The sequence below is a fragment of the Chlamydotis macqueenii genome, chromosome 1, assembly GCF_036417535.1.
Source record: "Chlamydotis macqueenii isolate bChlMac1 chromosome 1, bChlMac1.mat, whole genome shotgun sequence".
Classification (NCBI taxonomy): domain Eukaryota; kingdom Metazoa; phylum Chordata; class Aves; order Otidiformes; family Otididae; genus Chlamydotis; species Chlamydotis macqueenii.
Window position 1 is genome coordinate 146,876,911 of NC_141556.1, and position 20,899 is coordinate 146,897,809.

At 43.6% G+C, this 20,899-nt stretch overlaps 1 protein-coding gene across 5 annotated transcripts in view; it reads left to right on the forward strand.

Annotated features, from left to right (window-relative positions):
* The window catches only part of NPAS2 (neuronal PAS domain protein 2), a 105,811-nt gene that overhangs the window by 52,411 nt on the left and 32,501 nt on the right, over nt 1-20,899 (forward strand). For all 5 annotated transcript variants that reach the window (XM_086740777.1, XM_086740787.1, XM_086740794.1 and 2 more), the window contains 5 exons: nt 2,931-3,079; nt 6,290-6,381; nt 9,656-9,745; nt 15,528-15,648; nt 16,637-16,750. In XM_086740777.1, coding sequence (XP_086596903.1) covers nt 2,931-3,079; nt 6,290-6,381; nt 9,656-9,745; nt 15,528-15,648; nt 16,637-16,750 — 566 coding nt within the window. The remainder of the gene's footprint in view (nt 1-2,930; nt 3,080-6,289; nt 6,382-9,655; nt 9,746-15,527; nt 15,649-16,636; nt 16,751-20,899) is intronic.

Genomic DNA, 20,899 nt, shown 5'->3' on the forward strand with positions numbered 1-20,899 from the left:
ACTGAAATGTGGATATGATGGCAACACACCTGGGAGCACTGAAGACCTCTTTAAGGTCTTCTGCTCTTCTGGAGATCAGAAACAATTATTTCATTCTCAATTCTTTGATACTAGAAAATATTTATATTGTTTCATAGATTTATTAATTTTAAACCAAAAGCATGCTTTGTGCACTATTTTCTCTACTTTTCTTTTAGTTTGCTTTAATAATATTTTTTTTTGTTTGCAATTCAATTGAATTCCAAATTACAAACAAAATCAGCTTGAAGCAAACCATCAGAAAGCGCTTAATAATCAAGATTGCCACTTGCCATTTTCCACTCCAATAAAAAGTAAATTTGAGAATCTGAATGAAGGTATGTGGCACAGTTACTTGCTGTGATACATATATAACGTATCCCACTGGACAGTAAAAAGAAATAGGAAATTTAGTGTGAAGTCACATTTCCTTGTAAATCAGCAAGATGTGATGGTGACTACTCAGCAAGTATCAGTCTCTCTTTAAAACAACAAGCTGAAAATAGATAAGATAATAAAAACAACTCTTTGTAACACATGTTAAATTGGTGGTTTTCATCACTCTGAATTCAAGGTGTCCTGTATTGCCTTTAGTGGTATTCCCTAAAAATCCAGATTTTATTCATACTGTGACTCCTTCTTCCCCTTGGATATGCTGTATTTTTTTTTTGAGTAGCGAGGAGGGAGGAGAACTGGGACGAATTGTACAGAATTAAGACAGAGACTGTTTTGGCTTACTGTAGAAGATATGCCCTAGCAGTGAAGTAAGCAAGGCTAGGGAATAATCTTCCAAGGGAAGTGATGAAAACTGCGTTATTTAAGACATTTACAACTGGACTGAACAAGGCACTTACAATTGTGCAGGGATAGTTTAGATGACCTAATTGTGGGGGTTTTCTCATTTTTTTTCCTTTTTAAGATTTTACTGTGATCATCGATTCAGATCTTGGTAGAGTTATTTCCACTAGAGAAGTTTTTATATTTCCTTTGTGAATAAAATGTCGAGTGTTAAAAATAGATACTTTATATTTCTGTCAAGGCATCTTTATTTTTTTTTTAAAAAAAAAAAAGCAACACTTTCCCTATAGATGGTTGGTGTTTTATTTTATTTTCAGGGAAATCAAGACCCTTTGAGCTTAAAATGAACCAAGGATTGAATTATGAGGAAGTAAAATGTTGATGTTCTTAACGTCCCCTTGAACTGTACAGAAATAGAATAAGGCTAGAGCTTTTTACATCTTGTTCTGACAGCCTTTTGCACTGTAATAAGAACAGGCTGAAATCAGTCAGGCAGTATCCACCCAATCTCTTGTGTTCAAAGCTGTAAAATAATCAAGTGTTGGCTTCTCTCCAGTGCTTTTCCAAGTGTATTCAGGGTTGAGAGCAAGACAAACAAAAATTACCCCTCTGTCAGTAGTAACGTCCAGAAGCCTCTGCAGTGGTTTCTCTGCTGAAAATGTTTATGCTATCCTGGTCCTTGGAGGGGATGTAGATGCTGGGCTAAATTCTGCTCTGATTTTCAGCAGTGTGCATCCAGAGCTCCTTATGAGGTACAGCAGAGTTAGCTGGGACCGATACAGTGAGAACTGGCTTCTTGGCTTTTTTTTCCTGTCTACATGTAACCAGATTTTTAGATCTTTACATCAGCAAGAAGGCAAATCTTGTCTGCCTGGGGACCTTTCAGAAGAACAAACAAACTTTCTGGGTTATATTTATTTCTGTTTTCACATGGCTACAGAAGCCTGGGTGATACCCTCCAAGTAGAATGACTGTTGTATTCATGGGAACAATTCGGAAAACACTTGCTTGTGTATATAATATAATTTAATTTTAAATTAAATATAATTTTTTAAAAGTAAAGTGCACATGCTGAAAAGGTTATCAACAACCTTAATGACAGTATTATGATGGTGCCAAAACACCCCAAATGAAATCATGTCCTTTCTTCCTGTAAGCTCTTCAAACACAGCAGCAGAAGCAGACTGTCTCCAAGGAGCCTGCAAGCTAAACAGAGAAGACTGGTGAAGAAAGCTGCAGATTCCCTGTTTCACATCAAAAAAGTCCAGGCACCATGACCTTAAGCGATTTACCCAGTGGCACACAGGAATTAGGATTAGGGGTGAGCAGGGGACCCCTGCTAGCACTTCTGAGCCCCCAGGCCTGGGAACACATCCCGACATCAGGCCCAGTCCATGCTGGGATGAGACATGCGGATGCCCTCCCTCCTGCTTGCCCTTGTCACCTTGGAAAGGAGACTGAACGAGGTGACATATGAACCAGCTGGGAGCTGCAGCAACTTCTGCTCAGGTCCTTGACCTTAATGGTTGGAACACAGCAGCCTGATTCCTCTCTGTGAACCAGTTTGGAGCAGCCAGAGGACCCGTGACCAAAGTGGGCAGGTCCCTCTAGGTGGACCCAGTTCCAGTGCAATGGCTAAGCTGCAGGACCAGGGTCTCTCTCTCTTGTTAAAACTGCACAGACCCTATTTTGCCAGTCCCCACTCTTCTTTATGGATGATTTTACTGTCATCACAGTATTCCTGTTTCTTCTTGCTCTGAGTGCCTCCTCAGAGTCTGTCTGAACTTTCAAGATCCTGCACAGGCCTAGGAGATGGACAGAGCTCCTTCACCTACAAGCTTGATGCCGACCTGATGGGCTTGACCAGTGTCCAGAGGCAGTACACAGGGGCGAGCGGAGCCTCCATTTTGTTGTTGTACTCTAAAGGGGGCCCAAAGATGAGAGCAGGAGGTAGGAACAGTTGCTCCCTACTTATCTCTGCAGCTTTGTTGAAGGCCAGTGCTGATCTTCACATACTGAGGCACACAGCAAGATTTCCATGCATATACACTGGAAAGAGAAGGTACATGATGACTTTTCCTCTCCATCCTCCTTTTTTTTTTCCCTCTCCACAGGGCTTCGCGTAACAAGTCTGAGAAGAAGAGGCGCGATCAGTTCAATGTTCTCATCAAAGAGCTCAGCTCCATGCTTCCAGGCAACACTCGCAAAATGGACAAAACTACTGTGCTGGAAAAAGTCATTGGATTTCTGCAGAAACACAATGGTAAGATTTACTGCAGCTCTTTGTGCACTTGCCAGACGGTTACTACAATATCCTGTTTCCTTCAGTGATTATCAGAATGGCTCAGGGGCCTAAAAGTGCTAACATAAGGTATTTTTTTCCTATCTCATCAAAAACGATCATTTGCAGGCACTGTGCTGCCCAAATCCATCTCCTTGGCTGCTCTTTAGTTGAGGATGCCTCTAAACCTGCTGGAGAAGGGGGTGAATGTCAGGAACGGAGGGAAGGTGGGCAGCAGTGCCCTGCAGCGCATGTGAGGAATAGGGATGCTTTGAACAAGACAGATTTGAGGGCAGAGGGAAGATTCTCTCCCTTGAATTTTGCAGTATTCTGAGAAGAAGAACAAAGCATTTGCCCCAGCTTTCTGCAGAAAAATGGAGGGAAACAATCTGTTCAGCTCCCCTGCTCCTCAGTGGACTGTGTAGGACTCAATTTTCCACCATGAGCAGAAAACTCAGACCAGAAAAAGCCCCAGTTTTTGAAGCTGGTTTCAGCAAATTGCATCCACAGATAGCTGACGTGCTTCATCTGGTTTGCACAAGCAGAAGCTACGTCACATTTCCACAGTATGCAGTTACAATAGTAAACTCTTCAGAAAGCCAGGAGGTTATTTTTTCAAATGCACACAGCGGTGACAGTTACGTCCCTCAGGCATGTGGCCCTCACAGAGAGCAGAGGAGATTTCTGACCCTGCTGATGTAGTCTGGCTGGTCTAGTTTCCAGACGGTGAGAACACGCACTGCAGGCTCCCTGATGCATGGACAGCAGCGGACAATTGAAATGCTTCTCACTTACAAATCAGGGCACTCATGGGGCTCTCTTGCTCTGCCCCTGTGAGGAACAGGCTTCAGTGGGTGACCATGAGAAATGTCCCTGGTCCCACAAAGCTGAAAGGGCTCTTGTGAGCTGATGCACCGCATCACCAGGCTCGCCTTCGCTCATCCAGCACCTCCTGTCCTTGCTCCCTGGAGAGCTCTGGGTAAAATGAAAAAAGACCATAAAAAGTCTTATGACTCCCAACATAACGAAGTCACAAATGTCAAATTTATTGAGGAAATAATTATAGTGGTTCTGTTGCTAGAGCACAGTTTCTTCTTAAATTAATTTTTGCCACAGACAAGATGATTTCATGCAGGACGGCATGACTAGGACATCTCAAAGTTTAATAATTGTATATACCTATTAAAAAATGACAGTAATAACGTATCTTTTTTTTTATCTGCCTAAGGCAGAGCAAAGGAGGATGTGAATATGCTCAATTATAGAGCCAAGCAAAGAACAATCACACAAGATTTGAATAAGTGTAGACAAGTGTAGCTGATAGCCCAAATCATTTACCTGAGAAGGCACTTCATTTCTGGAATAACAACTAGGTAAAAGAAAGCTAGCAGTCACAAATCCTTCCACAGCAATTGGGTCAAACTGTTACTGGGTTTTTTGCTAAAAAAAAAAGTAAATGTTATCTATTTTTAAAGTAGATTAGTAGTCACACAATATAATACAAAGCTTCAGCATTTAAAAATGTTCATTATCTTCAGTGTACTTTGGATCTGGTTTATTCCATCGTATTTTCCTTTCATTTAGTAGGCTAAACCAAGATTTTAGTTATAACGGAGGAGGAGGTCAATTTTCAGACTTTTTTTCTTCATAAACAGCCTCCCTCTTTATAATCCAGAGAATCTCCCAAATCTCAAGTAATTCTTTTAATAGTCGCTGTTTCATGCATATCAGTTTTTCCAAGCTACAGATCTGCTGAAAGTATCCCATATTCTGAGACTATATAATAAGAATCTGATTTGGGCTGATCTCTCTTTTTCCTTAGTCTGGTTTTGAAACCTCCGTGTAAGACCATGGGGGCTGTGGAGAGCCGCCGCGCCATCAGTGACAGCCCTCAGCAGGGCAGAACGCGAGCCGAACGATCTGGTAGCAGCAGACGGCTGCATCTCCACTAATAAATCTTGAGTGGGGGCTTTGATTTCTTTCTATTTGACAGTATGCACTGGTATAAATTTACTGTCTTTAGTATCATTTGGCCATTTGCATTTCTCTGACCAGTTTGCCTATGTGCTCCGAATAGGGAGCATTGGCTATTACATGCTCTGGAAGCGTTCATCAATAGGATTAATTAGCACGCTGTGCAGAAAGGAGAAGACAGGCTGTGCTCAGCATCCCCCCACTACTAGAGCTGAATGAGGGAGCACTCTTAGACAAGCGGAATGAGGCGCAAACCAAACCAGCACGAGTCTCTCTGGATTACAAGATCTGTCCCCCATAACCCTGTCTGACTCGGGTAGAGCTAATGTGAGTGGCTGGTTTTTGAAGGAAATGGATCGCTGTTGTGCATCCAGCTACCCTGGTGTTGTCCCTAGTTTCAGTGCAAAGCTGTGATTTGTTAACCTGGTGCACCTGCACCCCTCTACAGAAAGCCCTCAGGGAGTGAGCATCCTCAGACTGCTGCAGGGCCAGGCTTGGCCAACAGCAGGGCAAAACCCCACTGGTGTCTCACACAGCAAGGTCATCCTCATAGGCTGACCTGTGACAGGACACCCTCCCCTCCAGATAGGATTTGGGATGAGACACTGCCGTTCTGTTCCCTCTCCTCAGCTGCCCTGCACTGTGGGGCTGGTGGTAGGCACAGGAGAGACCGGGGACAGCAGTGCCAGTGTAAGGCTGGTGCAAATGCTCATGTTTTGCCTGCATTTTGGAGAATGGCGCAATATTTCTCCTGTTTGAGGTCACAGCCCTTGGGGGCTCCTCTGAAGGAGTTTTCTTGCTGCTCCCTTATTTGGGTCAGAAGCTGTAGGCTGAACCCTAGGTCTCTGGCATCCTAATTTTGAGGCTGGAAGTTGTAAATATCAATTTGACACATACTGATCCTTGCCTTGATTTTAATTTTGTGCAAAGTGGTTTTATCTTTTGATCAATACCCAAGTAATGCTTCCTGAGGCCAATAGCTGTGTGAATACAGGCTCCCACTGAAGTCAGTGCAAGTTCAGCTGAGTAAAAAAAGAGGAAAGCATGTCAGGATCGGGTTTAGAGAGTCGCCACTACCTCTGTATGCAGAACTCATCCTTGAAAACTGCAATTTTTTAATATAAAAGTGTTTTCTATCTTTTCATAGCAACTCATATATAGTCTTGCAAGATACAAGTTTCTTTGAATTTAAAAAATGGAAATGTTTTATTTGTCTAGAAGTCTCGGCACAGACGGAGATTTCTGAAATTCAGCAAGACTGGAAGCCTTCATTTCTCAGCAATGAAGAATTCACCCAGCTGATGTTGGAGGTGAACATGCATATATACCTTTCCTAATTTTGTCTAGCTGTCATGGAATGCCTATGTGTCTAGAATAAAATGTCATCTGCAGTTCCAAAAGAGGAGGTTTCAGGTACTGCTGTATTTAACTGTCAAGCAGAGCACTGGGACAAGGGATGAGTCCCCACATGTTGCTTTTCGCTCTCGATGGTGCCATTGCACCGCGCTGCCGCAGCCTGCAAAGCTGCTCAGGGACTCCCAGGAAGGGCAATCCAGGGGAGAGATTCAAATCACAAGTTACACTCTATTTTAACAAACAGCGGTGAGGAAAAGGCCACACGGCAGTTTTTCTCCTGTTCTTGGAAGGCGTTATTGTTACCTAATATTTATGCAAGACTAGCACCTAAAAAGCAACGGTGTCACGTCCCTCTAGTGCTAGGTGCTGCACAAGAAGATAAAACCTGACAGCTCCTCTTGGTTTGATACAGTTAATACTTCCGCTCTAATGGTTTTCAAGGCCCTTATCAAACACTTTTCCATTCTAACAGGGAGCAGGGTTATTTTGCAATGATAGTTTTTAAATTACCTTTAAATTATACCATAGGTGCTTTTAATGCTAGCTGGGATTTGAAGGGAGGTGACTCAATGGCATTTATGTAGGTTCGAGATGAAATGCAAATGAGTTGCTAAAATGTATTTTTCTCTCTCAGTAACAGCTAGAACCTTCTTTAGCAAGGATCTTCTCCCCTACCAAACACGTGGAGGCTGCACGGCCCTCCAGTGTCCTTTGAGAAGAAGCTTCTCCCCCTCCCACAAATGATATGGATGTGGGGCACGATCCAGGCCTGAGCCGTGGAGGGATGCTGGGGAGCAACCTGACCCACCAAGGGGTGGCACGAAGCTGCTGTGTGTTGCTGGTCCCCAAGGGGCTGGTGGTCCCTTGGCCATTGCAGTTTGTTGTGATGAGACTGCCTTAGTTCAGTGCGAAGAAATGCCTTGCCCACTTTGCACCGACAACCCCCGATTCCCATCTCAGTGCGTGGAAACTTAACGTATATAACTCCTTCAGTCTGCACTGAAATATTTCCCTCAGATAGAAATAAATTGGTAGTTGTCTTGACTGGCTGGGCCTTTGTTGATTCTACTTGCATGCCACACAATTTTAGATTAAAACAATTGCCTTTAGTTTCCCAGCTTATAAATCACCTTCTTGCTACTGTGATTTTCCATGCCCTTCAAGGTAACATTGGGTATTGGGATGTCCTGTTGAGCCAGCTGGTCATCATTCTCTTCTTTTTTGCCTTTCCATTAGTCTTATTTTATTAACATTTGGACAAGACTGCATGAAGTTTTTCCCGTCCTGTTATTAAAAGATGGGAAGGGTTTTTTCAAGCACTGATTCAAAAGAATCAGAGCATAATTGACTGCGGTAATACATCAGCTTTCCTGAAAATGGTCTTTTCTTACCCCATTGAAAAGGCTGTCATAAAATTACATAGGAGTGGGTATTAGGCTCTGTTTGTCCATCTAGGACTCTTGCAGTAGTGAAATCTTGAAGAAGGACATGGCATCTTAATGTCTGAAGGACCAGTTGTGAGTAAATAAAAATAGAATTATGTATGCATACATTAACTTGATTTTACTGCAAAATTCTGATGTGAGTCACTTTGTATAATTTGCGTTGGATATGAAATAAAGACTTGATTTTAAAAAAAACAAAACCACAACCTTCACCATAGTAACATGCACAATCCAGCTGCCTTGTAAAACCACTGCTCTCTTCTATGGGTTAACAGCTATTACACTGTTTAGAAAACAGCTTGAATGTACTACAGTAAAGAAAAACATATTCTTTGCACTTAGATTAACAAAATTAAACTAACTATAGCAGCTGGAGGGTTTTCAGAGATGCTAAACGCACGCTTTTCTACTGAGGTATAAGTTATTGACCTGCTTTTCAAAGGATTGTAGCACCAGCAGATTCCCATTGACTTAAATAGTTGTGGGTGCTCAGCATTTTCTGCAAAAAGGAACATATGTTTGTGTCTTTATTCAAGGCTTTGTGTTTTCCTTTTTTAAAAAAAAAACAATTAGCATTTTCCAGTGTTCTCAGAATTCTTTCCCTTATTGAAGTCAGCAGGGGGGAAGGACATGCTGTGGCTCACAGGATCAACTGCTAGTCTGGCTTGGAGGCACGCCTGGGTTTGCAGTAAGGTTTTTTTAAAGCCATGTCACCATGATCAGGTTGTTTGCAGTACACCTGTCTCCTGAACAGGTATTGCCTCTGGAGTATTGCTGAGCTCTGCTCTGATTCAGTCATGCTTGTGGTGCCCATACGGCTCGAAGACTGTAGGCAACACCGAGTCCAGATCACCTTCCTGACAGAAAGGACCCAGACCTGCTCCACTTGAAGGCATTGAGAGCTTCACCAGTGACTTCTCTGTTATAGCAGGAAGGTTTTAACATAGGCTCTGAGCACCTACTGTTGACTCTTAATTTTTGGAGAGGTTCTGCTCAGAGTAGGCGAAATGTTGCTTTAGATCTGGAAATCTACCCAGAGTTAACTTTGAACAAAATCTAGCTCAAAACTTGGCAGCTCAGACTAAAGAAGAAACTAATTTTGAAGGTGGAATTGCTCCTGTGCAGAGAATGGGGATATGACTGACATTCCCCTTCAGTCCTAGGAGTGAAGGAGCTTACCGCAAGGTGGAACCAAAGTGAGAAAGAAACTCTGCAGAAGGGTGAATTTCTCTTGGAATGAGTAGTCTAATACCATGACCTTTAAAATAAATCACTCAATTAAAACTCAGGCTAAGGAGTATTTGATCATTTGCATTGCTTTTACTTACATGAAAGCCCAGTAATATACAACGTTACATTAATACAAACTGAGATTTATGGGGTTTGCGGAGAACTACCATTTTGAGATAGGACCACATCCTTTCATCATCCTTTGATATTTACACAAAGCTCAAATGTTCATTTTAATAACTTCCAAGGGATCCAGTCTTAGTCATTTTGCATTATTAAAATGTGTGATTAATTTAAAAACTGAGACATGAAGTGTTCCTGTGAGCCCTGTGTCGCTTCAATAGTAGGTTTTACTAGACTACAAAGAGTGTTGTAGAAGTTAAATCAGACTGTGAAATCAGAGAATTGCTGTTCTGCAACTTGAGATAACGTTCCTACAACTCGATAACAATACGGTGCTGAAGTCAAACTGTTTTGATCAAGACGCGATGAGACGCCCTGTTTACACCCCTTGCTCCTATTAAAGCACTCTCCACTTCTCTGTTTTCCTTAGGCATTAGATGGCTTCATTATAGCAGTGACCACAGGTGGAAGCATCATCTACGTGTCTGACAGCATCACACCTCTTCTAGGGCATTTACCAGTGAGTAATTCTGCCATTGGCTTTTCTACTACACATGGTAAGATCAGGGCCTGCATTTTTAGAAACACATGTAAAAGGGTGGAGGGGGGTGGTGCTTTTCCTGAAGAATGCGGTGAGAGGTTTTGTACCTGCGTTATGCTGGTCGCTGCTGTTGATCAGCTCCGTTCTCTCTCCATCTGATTCATACCCTTCAGGTTTTTGTTGCTCTGAGGCACTTCTTGAATGGGCAAAAAGCTCTGTGGGAATACTCTGGCCAGGGGAGGAACAGGGTGACCTGGCCGATCTTCTCTTTCTCTGGTTTCTAAGGTAGCAGAGAATAGCACCAGTGCTGCTGGCAGCCCGGTGAGGAGCTTGTTAAAGGCCTTTTTCTGCTCCCAGGGAGGTAAAGGACAAAAACCCCACTGAATTCAGAGGAGTGGGAGTTAGCACTACGAAGGGGAGCTGCCGGGAGCTGCTGGTGAGGCTGATGCTTGGCGCTCGGGTCCGGCCCATAGGGCTTGTTTTGTCTGCGGGCTACGCGGTCTTGCTGTGGGAGTTAGTCCGACATGTGCTGACCTGGGCTAGAGGAGCAGGAGAGAGGCACTGCTCCAAACTCGGCTCCTGTTGCTAAGGCTGCTCTAGGAGAACTGGCACAATCATTAAGGATTTATCTTCACACTCATTTTTAGTAGCTTGGTCTCAAATAAATACGTGCCCAGGAGAAAAAAAAAAATAGCTGCCAAATCATTATTGTACCGCTCCCCCCTTAATGTTCTTAGGAAAATTACAATTCTTTTTCTCTCGTTTACTTTTTCACCAAACGCGTGCTACGTTTTCCACCCAGATAAATGTATTTCACACACACTACCTTGCTGTAATATGAACAAAAATTTTTTTCTTCTGAGACGAAAGGAACTTGATGAAAGGCAACAGCTCCTGGTAAAGGCAAGAATATTGCTATGCAACAACAGATTGAATTGAATCTATCTATTTCAGTTTTCTTTAATCCTCAACAGTTGAGAAAACCAGTAGTTGACTATTTTCTGACATTTTCCTTCACTTCAAAGGCAGAGAAAGCCCTGTCCTGCATGCAGTCTGTTGCGTCTTCATACACTTTCTGATTTCCATGGAATTTCATTGCCTTTCATGGTTTGGGAGTTTTATTGCCATCCCTTCCAAATACTGATTCTTAGTGGAGATGGTAGATCTGCTGCGGGAAGGTAATGCTCTTCAGGAAGGCACATTTCAGCCCCTGTGCCTAAAACCTTAAGTCCTGGCTGAACATGGATGGATTCAGGCTCATAATTCCTGAGTTGGACCATCAGATGCTAAATCGGTTTTCCCTCCCAAAATTATACCTTGTGTGATAATCTTTGCCCAAAACAAGGACAAAGATGACCGATGACCTTTAGCTTTTTATTCACACTGAAGCACCAAAGCCAGGGATCAACCTGCAGAAGTGGAACAGAAGTTCCCACAGACCTTCTCATAGCTGGTGGAGTGATAACAGTTAGCAGCTGCCCCACCAGCCCACATGTACGGAGCGACTGGGTGCATCCCAGAGACCGCAACAGAGCAGGCAATGAAGGTTTCTGCCTGCCTGAGGTGGGCAAATCACTATGGCCATGGGCAGGGGCCCAGCTGTGCAGTCAGGTGCAGAGTGGCCATTTTAGTCGCATGCTGTCCTCCTCATATGTCTTTTCATGTTTTAAAACTGATCAGAGTGCTATCTGGAAAATCTATGCAGCTTATTTTGCTTACCTCCAGGATCTATTTGTAAGCTAAATTCAGTCACTGTTTGAGGGACAAAATAGCAATTCTTTCTCCTCTGTGACTGCAGGGAGAAAAAAATTGCGTGCAAATCAGCTTTGAGTGCTGAAAGGGAGTAAAAATGGGCAGAAAACAGAGCAGGGCTCTCTGAGGGCCCCTATCAAGAAATGTGATGTATTTTCTTTCATTAAAATCATGAAAGCTCTGGTGCTGAGAACAAATACATCCAATTCTCTTTAATACAGCTTCCCTAAGTTCCACAGAGCATTTTCAAACACAAACTTCCTCTGTCGTAATTCTAAACAGTCTGTTATTGCAAGATCTGGAGGGTATTCCTAGGGTCAGCTGATGTAAAGAGAGGTTTAGCTCACACGATAAGATTGACTAAAGTTGAAGTGAACTCCTGGAAATCTAATCACAAATCATAGCATTTGCCTGTCAGATGGTATGCTATAACCCAAAGACTATGCAGGTCTCTGGAGGACAGTCCTCCCTGTCCCTTCTTGCCCACTTTGCTGAGTGAAACAGTTGAACACAGGGAGCAGAGTGACTATTTCCAGCCTAGAGGAGGAGGATGTTTCTCATGGACATTTCTCATGGACGTCGTCTGTCCATGGGCTCAGGCAGCAGGTGAGCTGGGAGAGCCGTGACCATCTCACTCAGCTTTAGTCCCGTAGCCAAGGGGTCCGCACTCGGCACCTGCCCACATGATGGTCCACGAGGGTTGGTGGGGAGGTGGCTGCAAAGGGCCCTGGCAGGGCTGAGCTTCTCCTAGGAGGAATCTTTTTCCCCAGGGGCTCCCCGGTGAAGCTCTGCTCTGCTGTGTTGAGCCCTTAAGTTAAACATCAGGGTGGAAAAATCCAGAACATTGCACCTTATGTTGTACAAAAAGTTTTGCATACTGCGTTGCTGTTACAGGGTTGCAGTGGGCATCAGTGCAGGATATACAGACTGATACAGGGGCCAAACCCCAGCACACAAGAGCAGAGCTGCCTTGATTTTTTTTTGATTGCTGGGCAAGAAGCCTGTCTCATTTGCAACCTTCCACTTTCCCATTCCCGTAGTGACCATGCTGCTCAGTTCCTCTGCTTTCTTTTTTTCCTGCAGCAGGAATAACTCATCATATGTCCTCCTCACCCCACAAAAAGCAATGGAAAGGTGAGGAAGGAGCTCCATTTTGAAATAAGCTGTTTTGTTGAAACTGCAGAGATATTTAAGCTATACTATACAACAAAGGATTGCAGAACTTGGGGTGAATTTACTGCATATTGTTTTTAGAACGGACCAGCATCCCTGAATGCAAAGCTGTTGGTTCTTTCCCTGCCGTAGCTATCAGGGGTAAATACTCAGAAGTTTCTGTTAGCGGGATCCACGGATTCCAAGGTGTAGAGTAGATTCCAAGCTTAGCAGCATAAATATGCATTAACGTAGTTCATCTAACCACTCTACCCACAGTCACTGCAATTTATCTTTTATCTGCTTTGCCTGGCTCATTCAGTAATGCTTTGTGTCTGTGGCTGCCAGCGGGGCAGAACTGTCCGCTGCAGAATAATTAAAATAATTAGACAAAGCTGCAAACTGTTCCATTCCAATCAATGCATTTTTGTCTGTGATGATGAAATTTTGTCCATCTCTCCAGTCACCTTTTTGCCATGGCACCAGATATCTGCTCTTTGGGTCTGGTGCAGAATTAGCTCTGAATAGCTTGCTTGGCATTTCCTACAGTTCCAGCGAGATCGTGGAATATTTGCTTCCTTCTCTCTATTTGACCTGTCGATATATTCTTGATTGACATATTGATTCAAGAACATTGTTGGAGTCTTGATATATACAAGATCCAGAAATTCTGTTCCATGCACTGCTTTACAGGTGTGCCTAACCTCTGCAGGAGGCAAGAGTTGTGAAACACAGTAAGAAGTAGATATCATTTTTTTCGTAGTCATTTAAAAAAAAAATTGTCATGCCCTAACAGAAAAGATGAAAACCAAACATTAAATTCTGGATATCATACATGATGGTGGCAAAAAATATAAATGCCAGGACTTGCAAATCAATGAATAGCTGGTGCACAGGGCAAGAGGTTGCTCCAAAGGGTGTGTGGAACAAAAGTCTTGCAACTCCTGCTGTGCACAGAGTTGCAGGCCTTTGCAGTTATCACCTTACACAGAAAAGACACTGCAGAATTGATAATAGGTTTTGAATCGGAGCTCGGTCACAATATGGAGACAAAAGGTGGCACATCCTCAGATCGCGGCAGAAGGAAGCAATAGTGTGTTTGAGGAGTGGCGACAGCTCACATCTAGTCCTCCTGCAGCTACTGCTCAGTGGATGGGAGATTAATTAAGCCCCATGAGACTTATGTGAGACTGGATGGATAAGTATCATTATCTACCATTTATAGGTAGAAAATGAATGAGAAGGGAAAATTACTTTTCTGAAACCGTACCATAAGCCTTGAACAGGGCTCACCACTGCAGTTTCCCATCGGGTGCTCGTTCTTCATATGCCCAAAATTACATGAACTATGTACTATATTTTGTGTAAATATAAATATAATGTGTATATACAGATGTGTGTGTATATAAAAAATATATTTACATCATATACATGTAATGTACATATAGATATTTATTTATACATATATATAAAAACTTAATCACATACTGTATCAGTAGGATGCACATTAATAAGGTATACACTAAAGTCACAAAAATAATTTTCAAGTATTCATTGCAAAAGGAATATTCAAGTAATGAGCACATGTAATAAATACTTATAACTGAATAATCTAAAGTAATATATTAATGCGTCAATATAAGTGTATAAAGTGTAGTTTTCTGATGGTCAAAGTATACTTGATGCATTTTGCTACTCTAAACACGAATTCCACACAAACCAGCAGGCATGAGTGGAAAGCAGAGAGAAACCAAAATGCAATCTTAAGTAAATACATAAATAAACAACGATGATTAATAACTTGCCAGTCTCATACAGGGCTAACACATGTCAACAGGAGTCTACAGTGTGATAGCAGCTGCTCTGATGACACACGAAGCTGTGTCAGTGTGCCAGCTGAGGTAGTCTCAAGTGGGACAGATGTAAGTCAATGCCATTAGAGGGTCACTTTATCTCAGGACTTCCTTTCAGATCTGCTCTTCTAGCGTTAGGTTAGTCACCATGCTGAACATAGTGAGATCTTCCTCTTAGCAACCATGTGACAGACTCTGTCTTCTCCACCCTGGGCCAGTCATGGCCTTTTGCACAAATCTGTCTCCTCTTTCCATTCCTAAATTTCAGTACCTAGATTTCGGATGGATTTCAGGTTTGTGCCAGCTGACCATGGGGCTGGAGATACCTGGACATTTGGCCCATGGCTGGCCAGAGGGCTTGTGCCAGTGGCACCATCAAGTACCCCTATCAGGGGACTGACTAACATCACTGCAAAGCAATGTCCAGACTTGGGTGTCCCCTTCTCCCTGCTGAAAATGAAGAGCAACTGATGCCACTTCCCAGGACCTGAGGGGGGCTCCTCAGGGAGGGGGTTGAATTCGGAGCTGACCTGGCTCTTGGGGTCAGTGGCCCAGGGTGACTCCCAGCCCCACTGCTCAAAAATAATTGGGGTTTGCCAGGGAGAGAGCAAGCTGCAGTGACCCACAGCAACCCCGTGCGTGGAGCCGGCGAGCAGTACGGGGAGCCAGGCACCTGTTTTCCAACTCAGTCCCAGGTCTCATCATTTAACTGTATGGACACACACGATGCATCTGACAGTCTCTGAGAAACGTTAGAGGAGCATCCCTGAGTGCTAAGAATTAAGCTGAGAATTGGCCCACGGAGAAGTGGCTGGTCGGTTTGCCCAGCAGGTCCCCCCCTCTTTTAGGCTTTGTCAGGAGTCCCTGGAAATCAATAGAAAAATTCCTGTCGATTGCCACAAAACTTCATGTCTCTGATTGCTGAATCTGCATTGCTACGCGCCTCTGTGAGCGTTGCTCGTCGTGATATTTCTGTTTTTCTCAAAAGTTCTTTTTGTTTGCAGTGTGATGTCTTGGATCAGAATTTGTTAAATTTCCTCCCAGAACAAGAACATTCAGAAATTTATAAGATGTTATCTTCTTGTATGCTTATGACAGACTCTGCCTCATCGGATTACCTAAAAAGTAAGTTTTATTTTATCTTTCCCAGTAAATGAAAAAAACACGGGTGGGATAAAAATTTTCTCTCATAAAGGGTTTTTTATGTGATGTGCAATACAAAACTGAGGTTTATAGCCATTTAAAAAAGATCGTGCTACCTGGAGTGACCCTTTGATACTATTTTTAAATGAAATTCATTGCCCGTATTTTACTAGGCTAAGACTACTTGCAGTTATGTTGTTAATTATTAAATATTATATCTTTTGAGATGGCTAAGGAAAATAGGTTAGCTGATGGAAACTGAGAGTTCGCCTGAGACAAATCATAACTTAACTGATATTTCAGCCTGTTCAAGTAAGGTGCTGTTCAGAGATACATTAATGTCGCACACCTTTGGTTTGCATTATAGTTGAAAAGTATCTGTAAAATCTTTGTCATTCTTTTTCAAATTGAATTTTGGTTTTCATACAAAACATTTTACTTTCCTCACCCTTATTCACTCTAGGAGGTAAGGCGTAGGAAATGAGAAAACACACGATAACATAAGATGTACAGCTGCTTAATCTTCTGTATATACAAAACCTGCAGCTGATAACTAATATGCCAAAGTTAATTTAATAGATATTTTGAGGTAATTAGGCATAGTTTTCCAACACAAGATGTAGAACAGCTGTGAGTCATGGAAAACCTAAATAGGAAAAAAAAAAAGCTACAAATGAAGGCTCTAATTCTTTGGTTTGCTACACTGATGCTGTGGCAGCGTAACTCCTGTGATGAAGGCCGTGTAAGAGACGGGCAAGTTAGTCTCGAAGGAAAAACCTGCATCACTGCAAGGCGCTTCCTTGGAGAGGCTCTGCTCCTGCAAGGTATAGCACATCGCTATATAGGACTCTGAGTGGTAACAAGCTGCTCTCGTGCTGCCAGTTGCAAGATTGGGGTTGGAAGACACCGTTGATTGTGTTTAGCTGAAATAATATATTTATTTCTTCTTTTTCTTCTTTTAACAATCCAGCTGACAATGAACTAGAGTTTTATTGTCATCTTCTGAGAGGAAGTTTGAACCCAAAGGAATTTCCAACATATGAATACATAAAATTTGTAGGAAATTTTCGGTCTTACAGCAATGGTAAGCTTTAATCGTTGTATAAATGTTACTTTAGCTGTGCAAAATAAAATATAAGTGTTGCTCCATTGAACAAGACAGGCTTTTAACTGAAAGGACCATCTTTAACATTATGGGGTACGTTTTGCTTCACTTGGATCTGCAAAAGCTGGATGAATACCTATGAAGAGTGAAGTTGTGTTAGTTGCTTTTGTTACTGCCCTTCACTTGTTAGCAGTGATCCTGGACTCAGGGTAGGTTTGCAAATAACGGCAGGTTCTGGGGAGGGTTTGTTTGTGCTCACTAATACTGTGTGCTAAGACTGCACCTATTAGCTAAATAATAAGCTTGTGACCTTATCTGCTAGCTTTCACTGAACATGAATTCTGTGCCAGAACTGATGATCTGCCAAATCTGCCCTCTCACCCTTATCTGCAAAATCTGGGGGAAAGGCAGCAGCGCTGCGTACTTGAGTGCCTGCACCCACCGCTGTAGCATGGGGTCTCCATTCGCCTCCCTCTCCAGCTGCCATTTTACATTCCTCTGCAGCACTGCAGAACCCAATACTCTCAAAAAAAAAAAAAAAAAAAAAAAAAAGGAAGAAATACTGTCAGTGTAGTCGCTAATGCACCGCAGTCAGTCTAAGGAAACCATCTTCAAGAGATGAAGAGCAGATTTCCACCTCGCCCGTTCCCTAACAAACAGATTGCTGCACAGCCATTAGTGTCAGAAATGAAATACTCTTTTATTACTTTCCCTTCTCCTGCCTGCCCAAGTTTGCTTTAGTTACTTGCCTGATTGAACTCCAGAGTGGCATTTCCAAAGTTGCTGGTATTGTTCCAAATAGGTCATCCTCAGCAAAAAAATTTCCCCACCGTGCTTTCCAAAAACCGCACGCCACACTGTGAAAAAAAAAATGTCCCTGTCCCCATTTAACTTTCTGCTCGTGCTCCACATGACTAGAATAGAAACCTACGTGCAGGATGGAGAGATGTGTTTCTTGTTTGGTGCCATCTGATTTGAGGCTTTATTTGTACTAAAAAAAAAAAAAAATGTAACTGCCTGTATGCTTTCTAGTTTGAATGAAGCGAAATGCGGCTGCCTGACAGACACGCACACCAAGCTGTTCTGTTTTCTAGAGCAGAAACCGGATTTCGGGTGCTGACTCATAAGGATACATTTCTACCAGGGGAATTTCTGATCCATTTTCTTCAAGGATTTTCAGCCTTTTATTTTGGCATGACTTTAATATTGCCCTCTTACCCGTCAGGGTAGGATTTCATATCCCAGCATTTGTACTAGTGGCTATTTCTCAGAAAAGAGATAAAACTTGCATTACAGATATCTTCCCTAGCTTAATGCATATAAACTAAATGGGAACATATTGATTTCAGAAAACACCAAATCATTTTCCAAAGACCCCAGCTTTTAGCTTTCAAATAGGACATGTGCTTTCTACTTCCATTTTTTTTTTTCCTTTATGTCAGCTTTCTCTAAATCTTCCACTTTATTTTGTCTCTTCCCATTTCTTCCCCTCTCTGCTGCAGTCTGACTCTCCGGCCCATAGGGAGGGGACGGCCCTTGCCCCCACTCTGTGAGATGGTCCCTCCTGGCCCCCTTCCCCTCTCCCCAGCGCAGGATGGCAGCTTGCCCACCCTGACTAGTTTCCCCAGTTCAGTGCAATATTGGTGGAAATACTTGCTTCACTGGTGCAAGACACAAGCGTCCACAGCGCTGCTCCCCCTTGGCTGGGTGTTATCCCCATGGCCCCTTCTGCGCCGCCTCTTGCCCCGCCTCAGCCCGGTTCCTAATCCAGCTGCAAAACCACCTCCCAGCAAAGGTGGAAGCAAGTGCACCGCACTCGCGATGTAGAGGCAGCAAACTCTGTTTGCTAGGGAGCTGATAACCTTCGGCCAAGGACAGAGGCGAGCAGCTGGAGGAGGGTGCAAACCTCTGAAGCGGCTGTCGCTAGCTCCACCGGCCTTCTTGCGTCAGCCGGATGCACCCTGAGCAAGGCAAAGGCGGGGAACGTCAGCTCAGGCAAGCACCTTACGAACACAGCCACCCTTTGGGCAGCTGTCCAGCCCCGGGGCCAGAGGTGAGCAGCTGCGCTTCAGCACAGGAACTCGTAGCGTAGGCACCTTTGAGCATCTGATGGGCACAGCTTGGGCCCCCAAACCCCAGGGCACGCTGTTACCAGGCATTGTCCCCCTGGGGCTGTCACCTGGTAGACCTGTCAGTAATTGCTGTCTTCTTCCTTACATTAAATAAATAAATACCCGTTCTCCAGCCAGCACTCCTCCAGGTATGAGACCAAGCAGGCGAGGAAGACAGCGGTGGGAAAGGTGATAGGGGAGAGACGTATCGCTCACAGGGCAGCGCTCATCCTACATCCTGGATCAGTTGGCCCCAAATCTTGCTTTTTGGAGGTGTTTGTGGAGGAAGGAGGCTAAGCTAAAGACAAGAAAAGAGTTAGCTGAGCATACTGTGGGGGGAGAATGACAGAAATTGCAAATAAGCTTAATTAGCAGGAGACATTCCTTATGAATGTATTCAGGAATGCTTTTCCCTGTAGCTTTTCGTAGCAGTGGAAGTGTGAGTATGTTTTTACACATGGGAGACTGATACAGGATGTTCTTCTCTAAATACAAATATCTGCCATTCCTTTTTAGCCACCCGACACCAAATCCTACCTTTTTCTCCAACGATTTGCTGAGCAGACTCTGAGTCCGCTCTGCCTGTGCGTTCCTGCCACGGGGACACCAGAGCTTCTGTGGCCAGGGAGGCTCTTTCATCCCTGGGCAGCCTGCATCCCATCAGGATACTTAACTATTCCATTCTCATCTTAACTATTCCATTCCCATTAATGTTGGGTCGTGGCAGTGACAGTCTTAATGAATCTTTCACCTTTCCTTCTCACTTAACCTTCACTAATGTTTTGAAGAACTGGTAGGTCCTTTTTCGCCCCCTTGAACAGAAATGTCAGTAGCTTTATTCTACTTCCACATAACCTTTTATGTAGCCTCCCTTGAATTTTCATCTTCTTAGGCTCATTTTATTATTGTTCATCACTCATATAATGGTGGTGCTTGGGGGAATGGGGTCATGAGTGCTGGGGTCCCAGTGACCTTACCCCCCTCCCCTTCCTCCCTTGTACCTTCTTCATTGAACACACTGTGACTTATGCTTGAGAACATCGTGTAGGGATGGGTTTGAAGGGATTAATTTGAAAGACTGAAACTTAGAAAGCCAGTTAGGGGCTTAGCTGCTCTCCCTAACTTTAGTGGGAGCTCTGGGGCTTTGAAGGCCATTGTAATGAGATGCGAAAAAGATTTATTTTTTTTTTTTCTGCTAAAGCAGAACAAATACCTGATACCTACCAAGGTGACTTGTCACCAGGATTGCCATCAGGGAGCCAGATCATGCACAATCTACATCCAACTCATGCTTTCCCCTATCCAAGAAGGGGCAGGGAGACGCGTGTGCAAGCTGCAGATACGGCTCGGGAAAGTTCACATAGCTCAGGGCATATGTTCAGTCTTTCAGAAGATCACTGTCCCTAGAGTTCCAGGGCTCAGCTTTATCTGGAGGCGAGAGGAGCTGCACTGGCCCCGCGCCAGGGTTAGCAGGAGGGTCCGCACTTGGGCTGGTCCCGGGGATGGTGTGTGGGAAGCCATACTCTGTAACCCCTGCTGTAAGGACATTTCTGCAGTTGTATCTACGCCAGGGATATGACATGAGCTGCCTGCACATGAGCAAACCCCCCTCAAATTAGCTGTGCCCAAGCGAGAGCGGCCGGCTGACCAGTGAAACAGCAATGCAAGCTGTGCGGAGGGACTGCATGAGTCACTGGCTGTGCTAAATCAAATACAAGAGATTTGATTTTCCATTTGGGAGGATTATATAATCATCATTAATTAAGCTTCACTGAGAAAAGCAGGGCTGTAACCTGACGTGAAGACTCAGTAGTCCCTTAGGAGGAGGGGAGATGGCCCCTGGGCCACTTTGCTTCTATGAGAAATGTCTATCTGCTGTCAGAGAAAAAGGATTTTTTTTTATTTGTAAATAGGAACCCTTTCTCATATTCTAATATATTTCAGGTTCTGGTCTTGTAGTCCAGATTTTAACATGAGAGCTGAATATATTCAAACATCTGAGGGAGCTGAGTGCCAT